This window comes from Protobothrops mucrosquamatus, unplaced genomic scaffold (genome assembly GCF_001527695.2).
Source record: "Protobothrops mucrosquamatus isolate PMUCROS unplaced genomic scaffold, P.Mucros_1.0 scaffold1795, whole genome shotgun sequence".
In the NCBI taxonomy this organism is placed as follows: Eukaryota; Metazoa; Chordata; class Lepidosauria; order Squamata; family Viperidae; genus Protobothrops; species Protobothrops mucrosquamatus.
The window spans coordinates 35,489-59,796 of NW_015387933.1; the positions used below are offsets into that span (position 1 = coordinate 35,489).

Consider the following 24,308-nt stretch of genomic DNA (forward strand, 5'->3'; position numbering starts at 1 on the left):
TATTTGGTAGATCAGTCCTTCCTAGCTTCCAGAGGCCAGGTAGACTGCTTCCTCCGTTGGCCACTGGAGATCAGGTAGACCAGTTCCACTCTAGTCATTACACAATCCTACACACCTTCCCTGATCCTCCCCATGCCTCCCTTGAGCCCTCATGTACCTACTCACATCCTTATACCTTCCTCATGCACCCCTAACCTGAAAATTCCCTAAACTCCCAGTGCCTACATGAAGAACATGTGGTAGCCATTCACAGTTATTCATGCCTTTTGTCATCTTTCACTTGGATTACTGCAATACATTGTACTTGAGGTTGTATTTTGTATACATGATTTTTTTTGCACACTTTATGAGCAGACGACTTTAATTGATACAGTAAAGAAACACATGGACTATGAAGTGGTTCACCTTTCTTGAAAAATACTTTTCGTTAATTATTTCAAACAGTTTTTATGGCCTACTATGAAAGCATTAGATTGGGAACATTACACTTATTTAGAGTTGAATGTGCATAGTTTTTGGATATTCAGAAATAGCCCCAATAAAATATATTTGCTTATATTAAATTGAAGCAGTTTTAGTTCAGTCATTAACAGTCAGGCGTCCATGGATTTCCGGCAAAAAAATACATAAGAATGGGAAAAATGTTATTTTTCTAGTATTAAAAGCATTTTTTTATCTTAGATAAGCTGGAGTCCAAAGTTTAATAGCAAACAACTGATCAAAGGATTGCTACCTAATGTGAAAGTTCCAACATCTGTAAAAGATGAAAGCTGTTGTCTACTTACATTCAGTGATGAGCATGTCTCTTTGTCAACTTCATTTGTGGTCAGGTTTGTACTTTTTCTTCAATCATGTTTCAGTAATGAAACTGTAGCTTTTCCTGCTGGACAAAATACTGTTATTGCCAACTATGCCTTTTGTTTATACAGACATACAGTATGAATATTAAGAAAACATTCTATATATTAACATATATAAATGTCACACCTGCCCACATCACCACATTTGGGGTGCTTGGCAGCCTGCTCACATTTACAACCAGTTGCCAACTGCCTCCACAATCATGTGATTGCTGTTTGCAGTCTTCTCTGGAAAAGATCAGTGTTCAGGGTGACGATCAGTGTAGCCTGGAAGATTGTGCCTGATAAGTAGAAAGCATTCTACTTTTAAAGCACAGAATCTTTTTGGGTCTCAAGCCACAAGTTCACTTCAGGAGGAGGAAAAGAGATACTTTGAAAGAAAGCACAGGATTATGGATTAGTCCCACATTTATATGTAATTTACTCCATCATAATGTTTGCAGTTATTCGGGATGAAGAAGCTCAAAACTTCCATGTAGCCACAATAATGCCAAAATAACAAAACATGTATCATGACAACAGAATGCATGGTCTGTTCTTTTGTATTTGTAGCAGAGTGTCACATGCAAAGTATACAAGGGGTGGAGTTTGCATTACAACATCACAACACATGTTCTGTCATTCCCCCTCCCTCCTCCACTCCCTTTCTGCAAATGTCCCTGCCCAAATCCCAGTAAAGATAATTGTACAAAGTATGAATAATATAAAATTTATCACTACTTCCTTAAAATAAGTATATTAACCTCTCACTGTTTATTTCACTAGACCGTTTGCTGATGAGCCAAAACTTATCAAATGCAAAATTAAAGGATCAAATATAATAAAAATGGGTGAAAAGCTGCAAGATGAAATTGGTATGTATGTGTAACTCTTAACACTTTTAATTGACACCATGATAGTACCATGGCAATCTTCAGCAGCTTTATATATTCACCAGCTGCAGCCCTGTTACTTTTATTTACTTAGTCAGCTCTCAGGAGAGATTTGAGTTCGAATATGTCCCTGTTGTGCAAAGTAAATCTACATTTACATTTGGCCCACATTCAGATTTGATTCAATGCTGTTAGATTTGCATTAATGGCATGATGGGTAAGATTCTAGACTTCTGTTACGTTTAGACTATGAGATAGAATATTACATTGTAATTTTGTTTGCATAGACTGAAGCATTAAGCCCATTTCAGATCTTGAATAAGCATTAAATCAAACTACTGTTGTATTTGGCATCAAGGAGGACTTAAGTTTTATGTAGAATGTAGTTTGCAATATCATATTATAAATATGGTAATATTTTAATCTGTTTTGTAACTCTAATGTGTTCTACAGTATATTCATAACTTGTACTTTTTTTTATATAAAAGAGGTAATGATTACAGATCAGCATGGAAATCAGATTGAGTCCCTGACATCATCTTGTATGGCTGACTTGAAGATTTCTGGGAATGGTCTGGATAAATCATATTTGAAAACTTTTTGGCAGGTATTTTTAATGCCCCACATTATATAGCATTTATATCCATTAAAATATTTTTTTGTTTTAAAGAAGTAGGGAGAGGAGTTTATATCACTATCCCTAAAGCAGCTTACAATTAATTCTTGACCTACAATCATTCATTTAGCAGCCATTCTAAGTAATAATAATAATAATAATAATAATAATAATAATAAAGTTGGAAGGGACCTTGGAGGTCATCGAGTCCAACCCCCTGCCCAGGCAGGAACCCTACACCATTTCAGACAAACGGCTGTCCAGTCTCTTCTTAAAAACTTCCAGTGTTGGAGCATTCACCACTTCTGGAGGCAGGTTGTTCCATTGGTTAATTGTTCTAACTGTCAGGAAGTTTCTCCTTAGTTCTAAGTTGCTTCTCTCCTTGATCAGTTTCCACCCGTTGCTTCTCGTCCTGCCTTCAGGCGCTTTGGAGAATAGCTTGACTCCCTCTTCTTTGTGGCAGCCCCTGAGATATTGGAACACTGCTATCATGTCCACCCTTGTCCTTCTCTTCATTAAACTAGACATACCCAATTCCAGCAACCGTTCCTTATATGTTTTAGCCTCCAGTCCCCTAATCATCTTTGTTGCTCTTCTCTGTACTCTTTCTAGAGTCTCAGCATCTTTTTTACATCGTGGTGACCAAAACTGGATGCAGTATTCCAAGTGTGGCCTTACTAAGTACTGAAAAAAGTATTTTGCAACTGTTCCTTACACTCATAGCACCCTGCAGTGATGTGATCATAAATTCAGCCAGTATGCATTTATGACAGTTATAGTATTCCAGGAACATGTGATCACCATTTGTAATTGTCCCATCCAGCTTCCAACAAGCATAGTCAATGAGGAAAAAACTGGATTCACACAACTATGATTCACTGAAAGACAATAGCTATAAAGTTCATCAAATGGGTGTGACGACTCACTTGATCATGTGATGACTCACATAATGACCACATCTCTGAACAACAGAGGTTTTAGTCCTGTTTGTGGTTGTAAGTCTATTACAGCTACATGAATATTAAGAGATGGCTAGAATGCCTTTTCAGTCCTAGGAAAACTATTTTATTATTCCCTAAACAATTGTGTTAATTGGGTTCTTTTTATCTACTTTTAGGACTTTGTAGAAAACCAATCACATTTTAGGTCACATTTAAAATATTTAATATTTAATATTTAAAAGGATTCACAAACTCCTAAGCATCACTGTATGTAGAATGATATATTTGTCACTAGACATTGATCCAAATATCTGTGAAACAGATTATAACTTTTGTCAACATACATAAATTCCTGGGCCAGATTTAGCATTAGATTTTCAGTCAGTTGCCTGAAATATGCAATATGTATATTCTTGCTATGCTTTTACAATCAGCTAATTTTCCCCCCTAAAATCCTATTACGTTTCCTTTATCTCTTATTACATATTTTTATAGCAAAATACACAAACTATTTCTGTCAAAGGAATTAAGTTTGAACCAGGCCGACCAGAAGTTAAAGAACTACATGTTGCTTGGCGTGATTTCTCCGATTACATGAAGTTAAAATTGATTGCTGGCCCTCCAGCTAAATTAGTTCTTCAGGATTGGATAGAACCAGAGAAGGTAAGTCAATGCCATATGATATAATACCAAATGATGCTATGCTAACAATTGGTTTTGCGAATCTATAAAACTTGAGAAGTGAGGAGTTTATTAATTATGCTTGAAAGTTTAATAGATTATCAAGTATAAAAGTGAACACTGAAACAAAACATGTAATTTGAATTTATATTTACAAGTAATTAATGAAACAGTATATCATGCTATGTATTCTACATAATTCTAAGTAATAATCTTTATTTTTTTTCTAGCCTATATCTATAATTAATGGCAAAGAATTACCAAAGGCTATTATAATCCAGCTCTGTGATCAGTGGAATAATCCATCTGCTGAATCTAATATCATAATCACACTTTTAAAACATAGTAATATAAAAGTAAGTGAAACTTGGTCTTCCCATTACAACTTCCTTATTCATTTAGTGAATTTACATTCCATTTGGGAGCACTCTATAACTTTAAATTCAATTATCTTAAAAATAATTCTTACTTGCTTTAAATACTTTGGGATCCTTACTTGCTTTAAATACTTTGGGATACAAAATATTTACAACATATTCAGAATACTTTGGATAGATACATAGCCACTTGAAGATTGTTAATTTATACTTGGATTACTATTCTTATTAATATATGTGCCAGATAGTGTTGTCGCAATCTATACTGTAGTCAGCAGGTTCTTTAGTTTAATGAAGAGGGAGGAAATTGACAGCCTCAGTTTACATGCTGTTGCTAGTTGTCCTTCCACTCTCTTCTAATGACAGAAAAGACTGGAACCAACAAACTGTGGTTCTGCAGAAATGGGGAACCTCTGGAACCAGGCCTAGGATGACTCCCCACGGCCAGCTTGCTGCAGCCGGCTCACCCCAGACAACTCGCCACAACTTGCTGCAAGATAAATCAACACAAGATAACTGTACTGTTATCCGCCACTGTTTCTTCAACATTATTTTAATTTTTGACATTCACATTTTGTTTTGTCCCTCCTTTAACATCCTTTCTTTAATTATTCTATTCCACCATTTCTTCAATGAAGCGGGTTGGTCACATCACGTTGTCCCGCAGCAAGTTGACCGGGGTGAGTCGTCCAGGACAAGATAGAAAGGCAAGATGGCCATGGCAAGTTATCCCATTCCATCTGCAACCATAGATTTTGATTGCCCATATATTCTCCTAAAGTTTATTTCCCATGACCTCTTATTTCTTTCTGCAGAATTATTTAACTCAATAGATAAAACTTTATTGATTAAGTCAATTGAGCATATCAAATATATAAAACTGATACAAAAATACAAATAGAGGAAAAAACAATAGAACATGTTCATAATAAATCATCTCGAGAATATTGCATTTTACTGAGGTCAAGAATATATATGAAAAAAATGTTATTTAGTAAGCTTTAGCAATATTTTCTCATAAAAAGAACATATTTTTTCCAGATTATTCCTCCAGATATGCTGCATGAAACAGACACAACTGGTAGAGCAAGCTTTGGAAGTCTTACTGTTCATGCTCCTAAGTAAGTGTTTGAAATTCTTCCTATTAATCAGAATATACTCTCTCTATATGTGTGTGTGTGTGTGTGTGTGTGTGTGTGTGTGTGTGTGTGTATGGGATATAAGGGTAAGCAGGAACAATACCAACAATGAAACACACCAGAAAAAAAAGATTCAAAGAAACAAAATCATATGGCTAAAAACCTTACAAATTTTCTTTAAAAAGCAGATGTTGCAAAATGACAGATATGAAGCCCTGGTTGTACTTTTTGATCATTTGAAAACCACATATATAATACAGCTCACAATATTTACATGAATAGCAAGAATAATAAAAATAGACAAACAATCATACTAAAATCATTATTACAAACTCAATTCAGTACAAAAAAATCAATAGGGTAAATATCAATACATCCAATTCAGTATTTTAAACAGGCTGACCGCTGCCACCAGACTCTCAAACATTGTTGCATATCCATGCCTTTAGGGCTTTCAAAAGGGCCAATAGAGTAGGGGCCAACCTAAGTTCTGGGGAATGACATTTCAAAGGATGGGTAGCAAGGTAGAAAGGGATCTCTTCCCGAGTCCTGTCAGATGAAATTCTTTAGTAGACAGGACCTGTAACATGCCTCTCCTGCAGATTCAGTGGGACAGGTAGATATAACAGTGGAGGTGTAATCTCTCAGATACCCTGGTCCTTTGCCATGTAGGTCTTTATAGGACATTTTCAGCACCTTGAAAACACACTTCTTAAAGGCAGTCCTATGTAGCGCACATGACAGTAATATTTGGTAGGTAATCAGGGAATGAGTGACTGAGAGCAATGTGTCCTGGTGCAAGAAAGGGCCCTCTTTGAACAGGAGTCTGGAATTCAGGAGGATGTCCAGAATGCACACAATGTCTTGGGCAGTGCCACCTCATTAAGAACAAGATATGATAAATCCCTAGAACCAGAAGTCCCCAAAACCTAAAGCCACTCAGTGTAACTAGAGTTAAGCTGAAACCTGTTCTTCCCATCCAAACCCTCACAGCTTCCAGTCATCAAGTGACAACATCAACAGCATCTTTTAGTTTATTATAGACAAAGATGTTAAGCTGAGTATCATCAGTGTACTGAAGACACTTACCCCATAGTGATGAATGATCTCACCCATCAGCTTTATGTAGATGTTAAACAGGAGAGGGGAAAGTACCAAACCCTGTGGAATCTCGCAAAGCAAGGACCAAGAGCTTCAGACGCAGGGAAGAAAGAGGAGAATCAACACAAAACAGTGCCATCTATCCCTAATCCCTAAATCCAATCCAGAATGATACCATGGTTGATGGTACCAAAGGCTGCCAAGAAGCCAGGAAAAGAAAGGATGATGAGTTAGCCCCATCCCTCTCCCAGCAGAGGTCATTCAGGTGCCGTTTACCGTTGTAAATACATGCCAGTTGCCAAGTGTCAAAAAATTGTTCACATGACGATGGCGATATTATGCCAGTTGTAAAAAATGGTTGTAAATCAAAGACTACTGTACATTGAAACTCCTATATTTCTATTTAAAACTTTGAACCGTTCAGTAGAACTATATTGATGCTTAATTATTATGGTATTTCAGGGGAGAATACACTTTGCAGTTCAAGGCTTCCTATAAGAAGAATGCACTGAGCAGTCCAGTGATCAAGATAAATGTTTTACCTGACTCAGAGAAACCTGAATGTTTAAATATTACATATGATGAGAATGCTAGCTTTACTGCTGGAAACACTTTTCCTGGTGAGTGCTTTAACATTTTTTTATTTTCTAATGATAACCCATTAGAAAGTTGGAATTCTTTTTCTTATCTTTTATTTCTTATTTTTCAACAGAATATTTTCAGCCATTTTTTAACAGATAGTTTTCCATGTCTATGTCCATTTTTAGATTATAAAATGGCTGTTTCTCTATAGCTTAACATAGCAGTCTGCTGATGTCTTGGTGCTAAATGCCGCTATATTGAAGTATCATATGGATAGATCTGAATTTAGTCTGCTTAAAATCTTTTTTTTTGCTCCACGGGACAAAAGTGTATTGAGTATGATAAAAAGATTAGGGGTAGGCCTGTGGAAAGAAATAAGAATTTTCAAGACCTACATTGAAGTACTGCTAAGAACATTTTATAATCCGATATCAAATCTAAGACTCCAAAATCTGAAAAGCAATTATCTGTAGGTATTAGGAATATTGTTTCTCCATTTGTACCTTGCATTACTGAATTGGCAGAATACAAATTACTCTCCCGTTATACTCCCATTGGGAATATATCTTAATATTCCATTCTTCTTTAGTGTAATCCTACCAAAGTTAAGATTATTTGAGTCTATTAATACTTTTTGGAAGCAACTTTCTATTATTCTTTTCAGTTTTAACCTCAGAATATTTTAATATTCTGAGACAATTGTTCAGCAATTCAATTGTTTTGATTTGCTTCTGTAGTCATTTCTTAGTGCTCTTAATCTCCAATCCAAATGAATTCATGCATCCAACTGGTATCCCAGTTTATGACTAGCTACTAACAAAGCCCAAGATTTATGAACATATCCCTTGTAGAGGTAATTTTGGAGAAATTGTTCAGTAACAATTACAAAAACCTGTACAGCAGTATGCTTTAAACCCAAGAAATCAAAGTAGACTTAAGAAAGAAACTCAGACTGGCTCTTGTCTGACTCTCAGGAGTATAAGAGGGAAGGAAGAGAAGATGCAAATGGGCTTTCAAATGTTATTTCTATAGCCCAGGGGTATCAAACCGGTGGCCTGCGGGCCGGATATATCACATACAGGCTCCGCCGAGCCTGGCTCCACAAAGGCAAAAAAGTCACAATACGTCACGTGGCACGGTCGAGTTTGACACCTGTGCTAAAATATAGTTCCAGTCAAAATGGGGAGTCAGTTTCATGATTTGGCTTAGGTCAAAATGCTGACATCAGTCTTGAAGCCTGATTGCATTTTTCTTCTCTGTCCTATCATCCTGGGCCATGGCATTGGATGCTTTGTCACCAATGACTTGGTAAACCGCTTAGAGAGGGCTATTTTGAAGCCGTATATAAGTCTAAGTGCTATTGGTATTCTGGATTATGGTACTGAATGCTTTGGGTATGATGTGATGTCATTAAATGTCTGGGAATATAGTAATGCAATTTTATGGAATATACATCATTATAGTATCCTTATTAGCTTCTTACATTCTTTGACATGTATTTCTGACTAGTAATATTTTACTTCAGAATTTTAATTTGGAAATTAAGTTTAGCAACATGTGCGAAAAACATTTCTTTCCCTGATGCAGATTTCATGGTTAGTGTTATTTCTGAAGACGGCAACAATATTAAAAATATAAATCCACGAAGGATTTGTATGAAAATCAGGGAAAAAAATAGTGATGATACTTTATCAGAAAATGTAAGTAACATGAAACAATATGTGCAACAGGTAGACAGATACTTTACGTATGCATGCAAATTTAGTTCAGTTTAACCTCATCCATCAATTTATGGATAACTACGGTATGTTATTTTTCCATCATATCAGATGTTTCACATTATTGCCTTGTTCAGTAATAGATAAGGTTCCGATGCATTGGTTTCAGTATCCTTAAAGTCCAAAGAGGTTAGAGATGAGATTACATGAAGAATCACGTCACTATTATCTACTTGGATCATGAGATAATTTTATAAGCGCTTTTGAGTTTGAAAGATAATACCTTTTAGTAGGGGAGTCCAATTATCGAATTTATTCTACAGAAAAGTTTGACTAGGATCTATGGTTTATCCTCTCCTATTGCTATATCCCCATTAATTTTAATAGTTGTATGAATTTGGTCTGTATGCATTTTATTTTACATTTTCTTTAACCTAAATATCAACATAATTAACATTGAACTTTGATCTTTTAAGATAGTCCATTGATTTGTTTTTGGCTAAAAAGTAAAACAACAATGAGCTTCATTTTTACTATATATGCTCTTTTTTAGGTTCTTAGTTAAAACAATGTCAATCATTTTATTTAGATTTTCAGGTATTCAAAGTAACTGAATTTAATAAAATTAGTTTTAAATGCTTACATATATAATGTGGCTTTCTCTAAAACCCTTTCTTTTTTCTTTTTTTTTTAGTTTGCAACATTTGAATGTACCAAAGCAAACAATGACAAGGATGATGGCTTTTTTTGCGTCAGGTTAACAAATAATGTTGTTTATAGTAATTCTAATATAATGATGCTTAGAAAAAACTATAAGGGGCAAAATAATCAACTTTGTTCTTTAAATATAGTTTGGTTTGATAGCAATAATTTCTTTTTATTAAGATTGAAATTCATATTGCATGATTTTTTTTCTACCTAGGTATTGATATGTTGTCTGTTAAATACCTCTGTCTAGAATAGTGTTTCATAATTGAGAATATACATGCAAAAATATAATTTTATTTGAGACTAATTAGGTTAATTAAAGCATATTGATGTCATGAATGACATAATAGAAAGTTTAAGGGCTGAGAACTGACAATTTCAGGAATGTGGTATAGCAAGTATTGCAGACATGAAATGTGAGGATTCCATTTCTTTCTTTCTAATCAGTCTGAGTATTTCTTATTTTCAGACTGAATAAGATATATAATAAAAACAAGTTAACTTCAAAAAATTGATTTTGGTTCATTTGTTTCAAAGAGTAACAATATTTTACTTTAATAGTGAAAAATATTGAGAATTTGTAAATTTTACAGAAATACTAACATTAGTGTTTATAATTTAGGAATAAAACAGTTCCAGAAAAAGTGGGCAAATACATCATCCATTTCGTATTTGCAATTGACAAAACAAATGTTCTTAACAGTAAACAGGTAAGCTTTTGAAATAATACGTAAAAATGTGTTTTACATTTTTAAAATTGTATTTTATTATTTCTATAGTAAAATTTTAACCAACTACCTATTTTGGGTCCTTCATAACTTTAAACTTTAAACGAAGAAACCAGTCTTGTCAAAGATTATCTGTAGTTTTCAATAAGTAACATAGAAAGTCATAAATACTTACTCCATTGCTATCATATGAAACAGTGAATAAATGCTAATAACATTCTCAAAAAATTATTTGAATGAGGGAAGTCAGTTCATGCTGCTTTTGTACGGCCAGTGATAAAATTTAGAGAGATGAACTAATCAACTGTGCCACTATTTTCTGGGATATATGCTTTGTGATTTTAAAAAAGCTGCAAAGAATCAAAACATAAATTCAAACAAAGTTACTTAAGCATTCTGAAGCATTTATTCTAAAATAGGCTACAGTGTATTTTAAGCAAAACAACAAGCAGCACAATTTCAACAATGAAATAGAATTGTAACAATCATAAAATTGCCACACCACCTTTAACCAAAGTGGGATTAAACTTTAAAAGTTTAAAGGATCTAGTTCATGCATATTATTGAAGCATGATTACCTCTTTTTGACAAGAAATTCTGTGATACTAGTGTAGTAATACATTGCCAATTGCGTCATCGGCCCAAGCTAGAAAGGAGTAAAATATGACAAGAATATGAATGGGTACTTCTACAATTAGGGCTAATGCTGTTAATAAATTTCTATATGTACATTAAGCCTCTATATTTTGTGTTTTTTTTCCTCAAGGTTATAATTGATGTGGTGCCAAACCAACCAGTACTGTTGAAGCCACTAACTTTGCCAAATACTCCTGCTGTTTCTAATGTTCAGGAGGTTGACAGTCGGACCCTTGTCAAGAACTTGACTCTCATTGTAACGGTGATTAAACTGAATTGTGGTTTAAAATGGAGTTATATACATACATACATACATACATACATACATACATACATACATACATACATACATACATGCTGTCATAGTTCCGACAGATGAAATACTTCAAAAGAACTTCGAGGCATTGTTTACCTTAAAGAATCTTTTATTTGAGAATAAATTGGCACTACATAATTGAAGCCAAAAAACTGAATTCCCCTCCCCTTGGCATAAAGTAGCAAAGCACAATTCCGTCCTCCAACTAACATGGGCTCTCTCCACAGCTCTCCAGCCCGCCAAATCGTTATCAGCTCTTGGCTCAGTAACCTTGAATCCCCACAATTTGAAATTGTTGTTATGACTAACTGGATTCTCATCCACATCCCCCCCTCCCAGCATCAATCAACTCTAAAAGCAAAAGAGAAAAATGAATGCATTTCCATCTGTTGTCAAAGTAATAACACCCGATGTTAGCAGCATTGACACATACATAGATACATACACACCTACATACAAATAGCAGGCAAGATCTGTATCAGATTCAGAAAAATCCAAAATCAAACTAGGTCAGTTTGTTAAGGTTTTTAAGCAAGTCTTTCTGAACCAACTAGAATTTTCCAAACCTTCATGATCACTATGACATTTTAAGGAGCTTTTTGTAGAGATTTTATATGTCTATAAAAAGACTGTTGTGTTGCTTAGCAGCTCCATACAGATATGATACCAAGATAGAGAGAAAGAAGAAAAAAAATCCATTTTTGTTAGCCCACATCATTTAAGCAAAATATTATTTCAAGGGATTTGTTAAAGTTTTGAAGGATTTGCTGAGAGGAGACAAAGAGAAGATAAAAGAAATCAAGTTCGAGGGCATTATTTGAAGGGATTAAAAACCAAGATTGTTAAAAATACAGGGAAAAGATATAGAGTTTGCTTATTTGATCAAGGTCAAAATAAATATGCAGTTATTTTTGCAGCCCTAAATGGACTTTTGCTGCCTAGGAATGAATAATGAGGCTTTAAGATTTTTTACAAAATTTAAGAGATGAGTTATGGAATCTAGACAGCATTTGTTGTATTTTAAGAGATGGTGGTACATTGCCAAAATTGTTTGTAAATTGATGATTAAGAGGGAAATTATTTATGTTTTTTTATTCTACTTTTTTCCTTTTCTGTACTTTCTGTTTTTATTTTTCATTTTTATATTTAGTTTCTATTTTTATTTTTCTAAGTATGATATTTAATAATAATAATAAAGTTGGAAGGGACCTTGGAAGTCATCTAGTCCCACCCCCTGCTTAGGCAGGAAACGTTATACCATTTCAGAAAATGGCTCGCTAGTCTCTTTAAAACTTCCAGTGTTGGAGCATTCACAACTTCTAGAGGCAGGTTGTTCCACTGATTAATAATTCTGTCAGGAAATTTCTCCTTAGTTCTAGGTTGCTTCTCTCTTTGATTAATTTCCATCCGTTGCTTCTTGTCTTGCCTTCTGGTGCTTTGGAGAATAGCTTGACTGCCTCTTCATTGTGGCAGCCCCTGAGATATTGGAACACTGCTATCATATTATCTCTAGTCCTCCTCTTCATTAAACTAGACCAGGGGTGTCAAACTGCTGCCTGGACACATCATGAGGAAACCGCGCCCACCCCATTGCCAGCAATGGAGAAAAAGTTCTGATACATCACGTGATGTCATGAGTTTGACATGTCTGAACTAGCCATACCCAATTCCAGCACCCGTTCCTTATATATTTTAGCCTCCAGTCCCCTAATAATCTTTGCTGCTCTTCTCTGTACTCTTTCTAGAGTCTCAACCTCTTTTTTACATCATGGTGACCAAAACTGGATGCAGTATTCCAAGTGTGGCCTTACCAAGGCATTGTAAAGTGGTATTAATACTTCACGTGATCTTGATTCTATCCCTCTGTTAATGCAGCCTAGCACTGTGTTGGCTTTTTTGGCAGCTGCAGCATACTGCTGGCTCATATTTAAGTGATTGTCCACTAGGACAACCTCACAGATACTACCATTGAGCAAGGTACCACCTATACTATACCTGTCCATTTGGTTTTTCTTGCCTAATGTAGAACCTTACTTTTTTCACCATTGAATTTAATTTTGTTAGATAGCGCCCAATGTTCAAGTCTGCCAAGAACCTTCTGTAACTTAAGTCTATCTTCTGGAGTTTTGGCTATTCCTGCCAGCTTAGTGTCGTCTGCAAATTTGATGAGTTCCCCATCTATCTCCTCATCCAAATAATTGATGAAGATGTTAAGAGCACTGGGCCCAGAACACAGCCCTGGGGCACCCCACTGCACACTTCCCTCCATGTAGATGCAGTTCCATTGAGGACCACACACTGAATATGGCCCGTCAGCCAGCTACAAATCCACCTGGTGGTGATGCTGTCTAACCCACATTTTTCTATCTTATCAAGTAGTAGGTTGTGGTCTATTTTATCAAATGCCTTACTGAAGTCCAAGTAAATTATATCCACAGCATTCCTCTGGTCCATTAATTTTGTCACCTGGTCGAAGAATGCAATAAGATTTGTCTGACATCTGTTTTTGATAAGCCCATGTTGGCTTTTGGTCATGACTTTGTTTGCCTCTAGGTATTCGCTGATTTGTCTCTTGATTATCTTTTCCAGAATCTTTCCAGATATTGAGGTCAAGCTGATAGGTCTGTAGTTTCCTGGATCCTTTTTTTTCCTTTTTTGTAGATGGGAACTACATCAGCTCTTTTCCAGTCCTCTGATGGTTCTCCAGTGCTCCAGGATCTTTGAACGATATAGTTCAGTGATTCTGAGATCACATCTGCCAGTTCCTTGAGAACCTTGGGGTGTAATCCATCTGGTCCTGGTGATTTGAACTCATATAGGGTGGACAGGTGCTCACTTACCATTTTCTTGCCTATCTTAACTTGTGTTTCTAATCTGTTTTTTATGGTACTGTTTTTGATAGGTTGGACTGTTTTTTCCCTTTGTGTAAAGACGGATGCAAAAAACGAGCTTAGTAGTTCTGCTTTCTCCCTGTTGCTTGTCACCTTCTTGCCACTTCAATAATAGACCAATCATTTCTTTAACTTTTTACTTGTTTTTACATGTTGAAAGAAGCTTTTTTTATTATTTTTGACTTTTGTAACAAACCTTAGCTCATTTTGAACCTTAGCTTTCCTCTCTCCATCTATGCAGGCTCCGGCTATTTGCTGATATTCTGCCTTAGTTATGTGCCCCTCTTTTCACTTTTTATACTTGTCCTTTTTGTCTTTCAATTTATCAGAGAGTTCTTTATGCAGCCATGCTGGTTTCTTTTGAGAGCTGTTATTTTTCTTCTTCGTTGATTTTGTGCTAGACTGGGCTTTTATAATCTCACTTTTCAAAGTTTCTTAAGCTTCTTGAGTTGTTTTCTCTTTGAGGATTCTCATCCATGGAATTCTGGGAGTTGAAATCCACACGTCTTAAAGTTGCCAAGTTTGAAGACCTCTGCCTTAAGCACTAATCAAACTGACTCTCTTGGATAAGCAGTCTTCCCAAGCTCTCTCTAAGTTTACTGAAATTAGCTCTCTTAAAGTCCAAGACTCTAGTTTGACTGTGTTCTATTGCTTGTGCTTGCATAATGTTGAATTCCAATATTGTATGATCACTCCCCCCCCAAGGTTCCTGTGGCTTCAACACCTTTCTATCATTTCATTTCAATATGGCTGATCCCCTAGTTTCCTTTTCTACTTTTTGGGAGACAAAGTTGTCTGCTAGGTTTGTCAGGAATCTGTTTGATCTTCCACATGGTAGAGTTTGTCTCCCAGTTGATGTCAGGGTAATTAAAATCTCCCATTACTATTGTGATGTGTTTCCTACATACCTTAGTTAACTGACTAGCAAAAAGTTCATCTAGTTTCTCTGTTTGGTTGGGTGGCCTATCGTATACGCCTATGGCAATGTCATTTCCCCCCCTTTCATATTGACCCAAATGCATTCAAGACAGTTTTCATCATTGTTGTGCTCTATTTCTGTAGAGATGTAGTTATTTCTTATATAGAGAGCAACTCCACCTCCTCTTTTATTTGGTCTGTTTCTTTTAAATAATTTAATAAAATGGTTTAAAAATTATAATTTTCATGCTAAACTCAGGATTTTGCAAACAGTCTGTGAATGGTGTTCTGTAAAATTCAAAAATTTGTACCATAAGCAAATTGAATACAAACCCCAAATGTAGGTACATTCCATATGAGCTTTAAGATACGTATTGAGCATTTTTTTTAAAAATCAATTCTAATTCAAGTGTCTTCTTAATTTAAGGATAAATACAAAAACCGTACTGGAAGTGATTTACATGGAAAAATTGTAGCAAAAATTGAAAGTTCAACTGAGAAAGACATTGATATTCCCCTGTTTCAGGGTAAAAAAAGTACAGTTGAATTTTGTTTTCACGGAGGAATTGTTGAAATTAAGGTGAGTCTCCTTAAATAATCTTCCAATTAATAGTTTAGGAATGGAAATCAGCAGTCTACTATGTTCACAGGCATATTATTTTCTTAATATTTACCTTTCTTTGCCTATTTTTTTCTATAATTTAGAAAATGTTGTAAATGGACATGATTCTATTGCTTAACCACCATTGAGAGTTACAGCTGCCTCAGCAATGGTGCTTTATGACCTGTAAGGACTTTGGGCCATCATAAAATAACAGTCACATGACCATATTTTGGGTACTTAGCAACTGGGTCACATTTATGATTAGTTGTAATATCCTGCAGTCACAATTCGCGATGTTATCTATTTGGAAGAATGGATTTGCTTACCGACTGTGTGATTTGCTGAATGAATGCCATTGAAAAAGTTTGTAAAAACAGGGCTCATCATCGGATGATTTGCTTTATAACCATAATGATTTAGGATTGGAATTCCAGTCCCTATTAGTCAATGATTACCTGTAACAATATTTGGGGTTGTTGGTTTTGTTCTTGTGAATAGTATATATCTGGTTCTGAGGACATTACTTTTGGGTTATTTTTAAATTGAGAGGAGTAATAAATTTTCAGCTGCTTATTGTTAAAAACATGCTATTAATAACAGGTGCTGTTTATTTTGGAAAAACGTTTTGCAGTTGTTAGTACTGAATAAAGGTTAGGGTTTTATATACTAATTAAATGTATATTCATATTAGGTAGATATGTCTTAAATATATAATGCAAATCACACTGTTGTTTTTCAGGATCTTGTGCTAGCAGAAAAAAGTCCAGGAAGACATAAAACTAAGTATAAGCTTGTATTTGAGCCAGTTATATCTTCTTCGAAACAATATTTGCAACCTTATTATTTACCCTTTATGTTTTGTAATGGTGAGTTTCAATAATTCCAACTTTTTATTTTCTAAAATTTATCTTTTTCCTCTATAATGTTTAAGAAACTATTTCTGAACCAAATGTACAGGTATAGAATATATGAAACCAGTCTCAATAGTAGTACCTGTGAGAGGGATCTTGGTGTCCTAGTGGTCAATCACTTAAATATGAGCCAGCAATGCACTGCAGCCACCAAAAAAGCCAATGCAATTCTAGGCTGCATTAACAGAGGGATAGAATCAAGATCACATGAAGCATTAGTACCATTTTTATAATGCCTTGGTAAGATCACATTTGGCATATTGCATCCAGTTTTGGTCACCATAATGTAAAAAAGGTGTTGAGAAGTGCATAGAAGAGCAACAATGATGATCAAGGGGGCTGGAGACTAAAACATGAAGAATGATTGCAGGAATTGGTTATGTCTAGTCTAGTGAAAAGAAGTTCCAAGGGTGACATGATAGCAATGTTCCAATATTTGAGGGGTTGCCACAAAGAAGAGGGGGTCAAGCTATTTTCCAAAGCACCAGAAAGCAGGATGGATGGAAACTAATCAAGGAGAGAACCAATTTAGAACTAAGGAGAAATTTCCTGACATTGAGAACAACCAGTGGAATAGCTTGCCTTCAGAAGTTGTGGGTGTTCCATCACTGGAGGCTTTTAAGAAGAGATTGGACAGCAATTTGCCCAGAATGGTATAGGGTCTCCTGCTTGAGCAGGGGGTTAGACTAAAAGACCTCCTAAATCCCTTCCAGTTCTATTATTCTGTTATTGCATCTTCTTTAGGTTTATCATCATTAGTTAATTCATTGTATGTGTGTCTATTGTTGAAAGAAAAAAATGAATTATTTTTTTCATCTGTAGATCATGAGAGTCAACAGCAAATGGCAATTCTTACAAAAGAGAGAGACAAACTTTCACAGTCAATAAAAACATATAGAGATTGTTTTGACATTATGAATCAGCTTATTGCTGAAATAAAATGTAAGTACTATAAGGATATTCTTCTATTCATATACACATAATCTTGCAAGTCAAACAAGCCACATTGTTCTCAAGTAACTAATTTTCATGTTTTATCAATGAACATTTTTATGTACAGGTTTTTTATATGTTTTTAGTACGACAGAGAAGCTCTAAAGTTGATACAGCCTTATGTATGTCCCAACACATGCAGTATATATGCTACTTGCAAAGATGATACCATCAGTTTTTGGACAGTCACACAGTTATATGGGAGCTAGGATCACCTACCAAACCAAAATATTGTTGCCCATATCCCATCAACTAGGAAGTATATACAATGTCTTGACAAATTTGGAAAGACCAGGATTTTTAAAGACCAGAAACAATGTATGAATCAATATATGGATGTGGTGGAAGTAAGGAAAGAAATAAATGAATTGCTATACTGAATAATATTTGTATAAATTACTTGTATTACTGTATGTTTTATACTTATTATCACTTCTATTCTTTTTTCTTTGCATAAAATTGCTTACTCTGAAATTAGTGTGATGCATATGTGTAGTTCTTTTTAATAATGCTTATGGAAGTTTTTCAAAAATAGTTAACAATCTGAATCAGTTATTTCTTCTGGGTGGTCCTCAAAAATGTCCCATATAGAATGTGTTGCAGTAATCAAGCTGTGAGGTGACTAGATCATGAGGGCCTCCAATCTAGGAAAGGGCGCAACTGGTACACCAGATAGAATTGAAGGTCTTCCTGGCCACAGCTGACATTTGCTCTTCAAGTAGGAACTGTGAATCCAGGAAGAATTTCAGATTGCATGATAGCCTAGAAAGGGGAAATGCTTTCCCATCCAAAATTAGAGATGGAATATCCCCAGGTCTGTGTGGCTCAAACACTCAGTCTTGGTAGAACTTTATCTGAATTGGTTCCTGCCTATCAAATCTGCACAGCTTCCATTATTTCTTGCAAAAAGACAAAAGTTAAACTTTAGCTGCTTTTTCCATGCCAGACCAGAATAATGAATCCACAGATATTCCATAAGTAAAATATTAAATAATTTCTTTCTTTTTTTCATCCTTCACAAAATATACTTAATATACTTCACAAAAGTAAGATCTGTTATGAAGTAATATCGTTATAATAATGAAATTCAGATACCATCTAGAATTAGCTAATTTATTGTTTTTAAATTTCAAAATGATAATTACTTGAGTATGATGAAGTCGGAGTTGGATTAACTGAGAAACCACAGTTGATCCACCAAACTAGGAAAAAGAATTATCAATTGATGGTTTGTAAAATACAGTGTTGAAAAAAACATCTATGGAATATTTCAGAAATGTTCTTAGTGGGAGCATGCAAACTAAAACAATAGAAACACTGGCTAACTTCACATTCAACAAAATAAAGTATCCTTCAGTGCCACAGTAGTAATATTCCATGTAAATTTTAGAACTGCTATTAAACACAGTAGCTGCTCTGTGCAATTTATTTGAGCATCTACTAATATAGATAATGGCCAGTTCATCTCATAAGCACACACAAAACAGCTTTTCGGGTAGGGTGAGTAAAATATCTGTTTTTCACAATATATCTGGCTGTTATTTTGCCAGCTTCTTATAAATTTGCTCCTTCTTAACCTAAGTCTGTTTACATTCTAGTGATTACTTTAAATGCCATGCCTCCATGATGTGCGAAATATTTATCAGGGTCAATTTCCCAACAACATAGGCATCTCATACTGCAGCATACATTAAAGTAGCAAATAAAGAGAAAAAAACATTTAAGTGATGAATTTAGATCTAAATAAAAAGTAATAAAAATATGATTAAAATTAGTGTTGAAAAAAGCAATAAAATTCCATTTTAAACCTTTGACTTAAAAATATTATTTTAGTTTTTCTCTGATGCTACTTTCACTAAGCAACGAACTCAACTCAACTTAGTCCAACTTGTTATGCTGATTTATTTTCCAGGCCAAATACAGGAAAATGAAAAAAAGGAGTTACAGCTCAAACATGAATTGAAAACACATCAGATTGACATACCTGAGGCCAATGTGGTATGGTCTTAATTTTCATTCATTTTTAACCATCAGAATTTTCATGTAGGGTAGTTATATCCGAAGAGATATAATAGGCTTCTTGTTATTTTATAGAGACAAAGTGGCCTGACTTTAAATACACGTAGTCCTCGACTGCCCAACACAGTTGTAAGTTGTAAGACCCGTCACCCATGTAAGACACGTCACCCACATTGCCGACCCCATTTTATGACCTTTTTTGCAGCAGTCACGTGAATGCCACAGTCATAAAGTGGCCACCACAGTCATTAAGCATGCCCTGGTCATAAAACAAACCAATGGTTCGCAATGGGCTGGGTTTGAAAAAAATTGGAAATAAATACCAGGTTTGGGCAAAAACGTTATAAAACATGGTAATGTGATAGGAGAGATTGCAATGGCCATAAATGCAAAACGGTTGCCAGGCTCCCAAAGTGCAGGCATGGTCCTGCGGGAAGGGCCCAGCCATTGGAACTTCAGAATGGGGTCATAACTACTTTCAGGGAGGTCCATTGTAACTTTTAACTATCCAACTAAGGACCAACGAAGTTAAGGGCTACCTTTACATTATTTAACATGAAAGAACAGTGTTTAATAAGAAGTTAATCTGAATATAGAAAGAGCATAATACCTTATCTCTGTTAGGTTGCATATCTGTTGGCCCTTGATACAGTACTGTATCTTTAAAACTAGACTGCTCATCCAAGAGAGTCAGTTTGATTAGTGCTTAAGGCAGAGGTCTTCAAACTTGGCAACTTTAAGACTTGTGGATTTCAACTCCCAGAATTCCTCAGCCAGCCCTGGGAGTTGAAGTGGGAATTGAATTCTGGGAGTTGAAGTGCACAAGTCTTTAAAGTTGCCAAGTTTGAAGACCCCTGGCTTAAGGTATTAGGCTAGAACCTGGGAGACGTAGTTCTAGTCTCATCATATGCACAAAGCCAGCTGGGGTGAGTTTGGGCCAATCACTCTCTCTCAGTCCTAGGAAGCAAGCACTAACAAACTTGCTAAGAAAACTGCAGGGGCTTGTCCAAACAGTTAGCAGAAGTCAGCACTGACCTAAATGCACCGACCCACCCATCAAAACAGGTACACTATGTAAATCAGTTTAAAAATAATTTGTCAAATATAATGTGGGATTTAGTTTTAGATAAGCATACATAAGATTGCAGCTTTCATATTTCAGTGTTAATACTGTAATTTGTTTATATTCCAGGATGAAAGAATTCTTAGATTCATTTACAGATCATAAATAATACCTCATATAATTTGTTTTCATTGTGGTCTATTTATGCCCCTTGCACATTTCAGTTTGCTCCAGCTTTTGACTCTTTTTTTGTTGTAATTCCTTTATCTGATTGAATTTAACACTTTGATTTCATTTTCAGATGTAAAACCAATTTCTAAGAGTAGTTCAAAAAGCAAAAGGGAAGTACATTCCCAATCCCATGGCTACCAGTTCATTGATAAAATAATATCAATGTGAACTATATTTAGTATCAATTCCTACTTTTCCAGGCTGTTTTTAGAAACCCCAACAATTTTTACTACTGTCCAGTAGAGGCTTGTTTAAGTAAGATAAAAAGTCATAAAAGCTTAAAATTAATTGTATGTTTGTAAATTGTTTATATGTGTTGTAAAGTACATTTCTATAATAATACATAGTGTTATTCTTCTGTCTTAATTTTTAGCTGCAGCATATTGAATCCTTGATAAAACGTAAGCAGGCTGAGAAGGAAAATATATCGAAACAACCTAGAAGAATATGCACACTTGCCAAATATCCCAAATGTAATCAGGATATTTTGGGCAAGGTCAGTTTGTTCTCAATTTTCTTTTTAAAAAAAACTAATATTTTTTATTACTTTATTTTTCTCTCCTTTTGTTCTGTCCTCACTACACGTTACTCTATGTGAAGCCTGATATGCAGCTAAACCCACCTATCCTCCAATAAAGCAGACTGTGGGCATAGATCTGAATGCTTTATTGAAAGAACGGGATGGATGAAATTAAAAAAATAGAAATACATACAATAAGAACCCAAATACAAAATAGGCAGTATTGAGTTGCTGGTGAACATAACAACAAATAAATAATTTAGATAAATCTAAATCTCATCAGCGATGCTATGTGTATGGAATGTGGGTTTTGTCCTCAGATAAACATTATTGAATATCTTTGGGCTTTATTATCAGTAGTAGTAGTAGCAGTAGCAGTAATAGTAATATTATCAGCTTTAGGGAATCATAATACTTGCCTGCCAATTCTAAATGAAGAAAAGAGCAGAAATGGGCATTATTATCAATATTTTAATTAAGTGTGTTTTAATATGTAATAATACCATCATAGGAGCCAGTTTAGTGGAGGCATCAGAGTAGAAATCAGGAGATTAATCCTAGGTACAAAGCCAGCTGGGTGACTTTGGGTCAGTCATTCTTTCTTAGCCCTAGGAAGCAAGCAATGGCAAAATCTTGTTGAGAAAACTGTTAGGATATCCTGGCAGCTGCACGAGTCATTATTGACTTGAAGGCTCTATGTGTGCTTGTGGGAAAACGTGATAAGTAAAGCTGTCACTTAAGTAAAAATTGCATAATTATAAATGTGCATAACCAATTCTTTTTACACCTTATTAAATGCAACTTTTTGTTTAAATCAGAATTTTCTTCAGTAAAGGCTTCCGAGATTTGTTTTCTTTTCTTTTTTAATGTTGGGAGATCTAGCATATAAAGTTTAGCCTCAAAACTGGATAGCATAGTCTCCCAAATAGATTAAGCACATGGGAAGGCTAAGTTCTTACTTTTATACATACAAAATAACCCTTAATTCATTGCTTATGTTTTGTGCAAGATTTCACATTTAGCAGAGATTGAAGACAGTGAAGTAGCAAAGGTGATTTCCTGGCATTTGGCAAGTGATATGGATTGTATAGTCACTTTGACAACAGCTGCTGCACGTTGTATCTTTGATCAGACTCAAGGTGCACAACAAGTGTTGCCTCTTGATTCTATTTATAAGAAGGATTTTCTAGATTGGAACAGGTAAAGTTTTGTTTTCTTCTCCAAATTTAATTAATATTTTACTTCCAAATGTAATAATTATAATTCTAACATCTTTAGTTTATTTTATTTAGTTTTTTTCCTGTTATGGGGATATACAATATTGGACATCATTAATTTGTATTCCTGCACTGAGAATGAGATTGGCTTAAATGGTCCCTTCCAATTCTATGATTCTATCAACTCTATCAAGTTTATTTCTTTGCTTATAACTTAGAGCTGAGTCAAAAGGGATAAGGAAGGGTGCTAGCTCAGAAATTTATTTCTACTTTTTCAGTCTATTTTTAAGAATGAAAAAAATGATTAAATCTTATTTTAGTAGCATGAACAGTTGTATCCTAACTCAACTTCTTAACAAAATGCAAGATAGATAGTATTTTGCATATTATTCTCCAGTCCAGGTTGACCTCTTAAATATATGTTATTTTGGCAGGAACCATATTTTCCCTTTTGCAGATCCTTCATCAAGAAAAAAAAAGAGGAATGTAAAATGAAGGACTTGCTTCTGGGTGCACTACAAGGCTCTTTCAGAGTACATTAAAAAAAACTTGCTTTTAAAATATAAATCCCAGGAGAGCTGGGAACAATTTTACCTAAAACACATCATGTTTATACCATGTTTGCACTTTACGACTATATTGCTTAGCGTCAGAAATTCCATTCCTAATTGCTGTTGTAACCTGGGGATTACCTATACATTTCATATTTTTTATAAATTTACATTGAACATTTTATCACATAGGAATTTTGAAAATGAAAAGTCTCCTAGTGGAAACCAAATTCCTACTTTTAAAACTCCCTCAAATCTGTGTTTGCGCATGCCCAAGATGGCGGATCGACTACGGCTCGCTCCGTAGTATACGGACCCGGCAAGTGGGTATGGGGGTGTTTTGGGGGTGCCTCGGGGGGCCTGCGGCGATGGGCGGGTGGGTGATCCCCCACTCGGACCCGTTTTAGCCCGCCCGGCCCGTTTTTGGCCCGCCCTCGACCCGTTTCGGCTCGTTTTCAGCCTGGGCCCGTTTCCAGCCTGGGCCCAGCTTGGGCGACTGTAGCCAGAAGGACTCGGCTTGTTCGATCGCGGCTGGGAGGACCCGGCCGCAGCTGGGAGGACTCGGGCGGCTTGGAAGGACTCGGGCGGCCGGGAAGAACTCTGGCCGGGAAGATCTCGGGCGGCTTGGAAGGACTCGGGCGGCCGGGAAGAACTCTGGCCGGGAAGATCTCGGGCGGCCTGGTGGTGGAGGCCTGGCCTTGACTTCGTTATTCGGCTCCCCGGCCCAGGCGCTGGCCTGCTTCGGTTGGTCGGGCGGCCTGGCGTTCGGCCCGTTTTCGGCCCGATTCTGCGCCTTGGAAGGACCCGGGCGGCCTGGAAGAACTTTGGCGGCCTGGCGGTGGAGGCTTGGCTTCGACCCCGTTACTTGGCTCCTTGGCCCTGGCACTGGCCTGCTCCGGTTGGTCGGGTGGCCTAGCGTTGGTTGGGCGGCCTGGCGTTGGCCCTGTTTCAGTCGAGCGGCCTGGCGGCGGAGGCTCCAGTTCCGGCCTTGCTCTCCCCCGGCCCTGGCTTTCCAGCGGAGGGCCTGGTATGGCCCAGAGGACCCAGATGTCGACCTTGTCTTCGGCCGTTGGAGGCCCTGGTGAGGACTGGAGGGCACAGAAGAACGTGGCCCC

The 24,308-nt window shown here is 36.1% G+C and overlaps 1 protein-coding gene across 1 annotated transcript in view; it reads left to right on the plus strand.

Moving 5' to 3' along the window:
- SMCHD1 (structural maintenance of chromosomes flexible hinge domain containing 1) overlaps nt 1-24,308 on the plus strand; it is a 73,316-nt gene that overhangs the window by 35,085 nt on the left and 13,923 nt on the right. Inside the window, exons 26-42 of the mRNA XM_015823194.2 lie at nt 682-830; nt 1,626-1,714; nt 2,221-2,339; nt 3,785-3,952; nt 4,201-4,326; nt 5,389-5,468; nt 7,050-7,207; nt 8,757-8,869; nt 9,582-9,643; nt 10,218-10,305; nt 11,090-11,221; nt 15,512-15,664; nt 16,428-16,554; nt 17,422-17,541; nt 19,505-19,590; nt 21,279-21,401; nt 22,435-22,625. Coding sequence (XP_015678680.1) covers nt 682-830; nt 1,626-1,714; nt 2,221-2,339; nt 3,785-3,952; nt 4,201-4,326; nt 5,389-5,468; nt 7,050-7,207; nt 8,757-8,869; nt 9,582-9,643; nt 10,218-10,305; nt 11,090-11,221; nt 15,512-15,664; nt 16,428-16,554; nt 17,422-17,541; nt 19,505-19,590; nt 21,279-21,401; nt 22,435-22,625 — 2,084 coding nt within the window. The remainder of the gene's footprint in view (nt 1-681; nt 831-1,625; nt 1,715-2,220; nt 2,340-3,784; nt 3,953-4,200; nt 4,327-5,388; nt 5,469-7,049; nt 7,208-8,756; nt 8,870-9,581; nt 9,644-10,217; nt 10,306-11,089; nt 11,222-15,511; nt 15,665-16,427; nt 16,555-17,421; nt 17,542-19,504; nt 19,591-21,278; nt 21,402-22,434; nt 22,626-24,308) is intronic.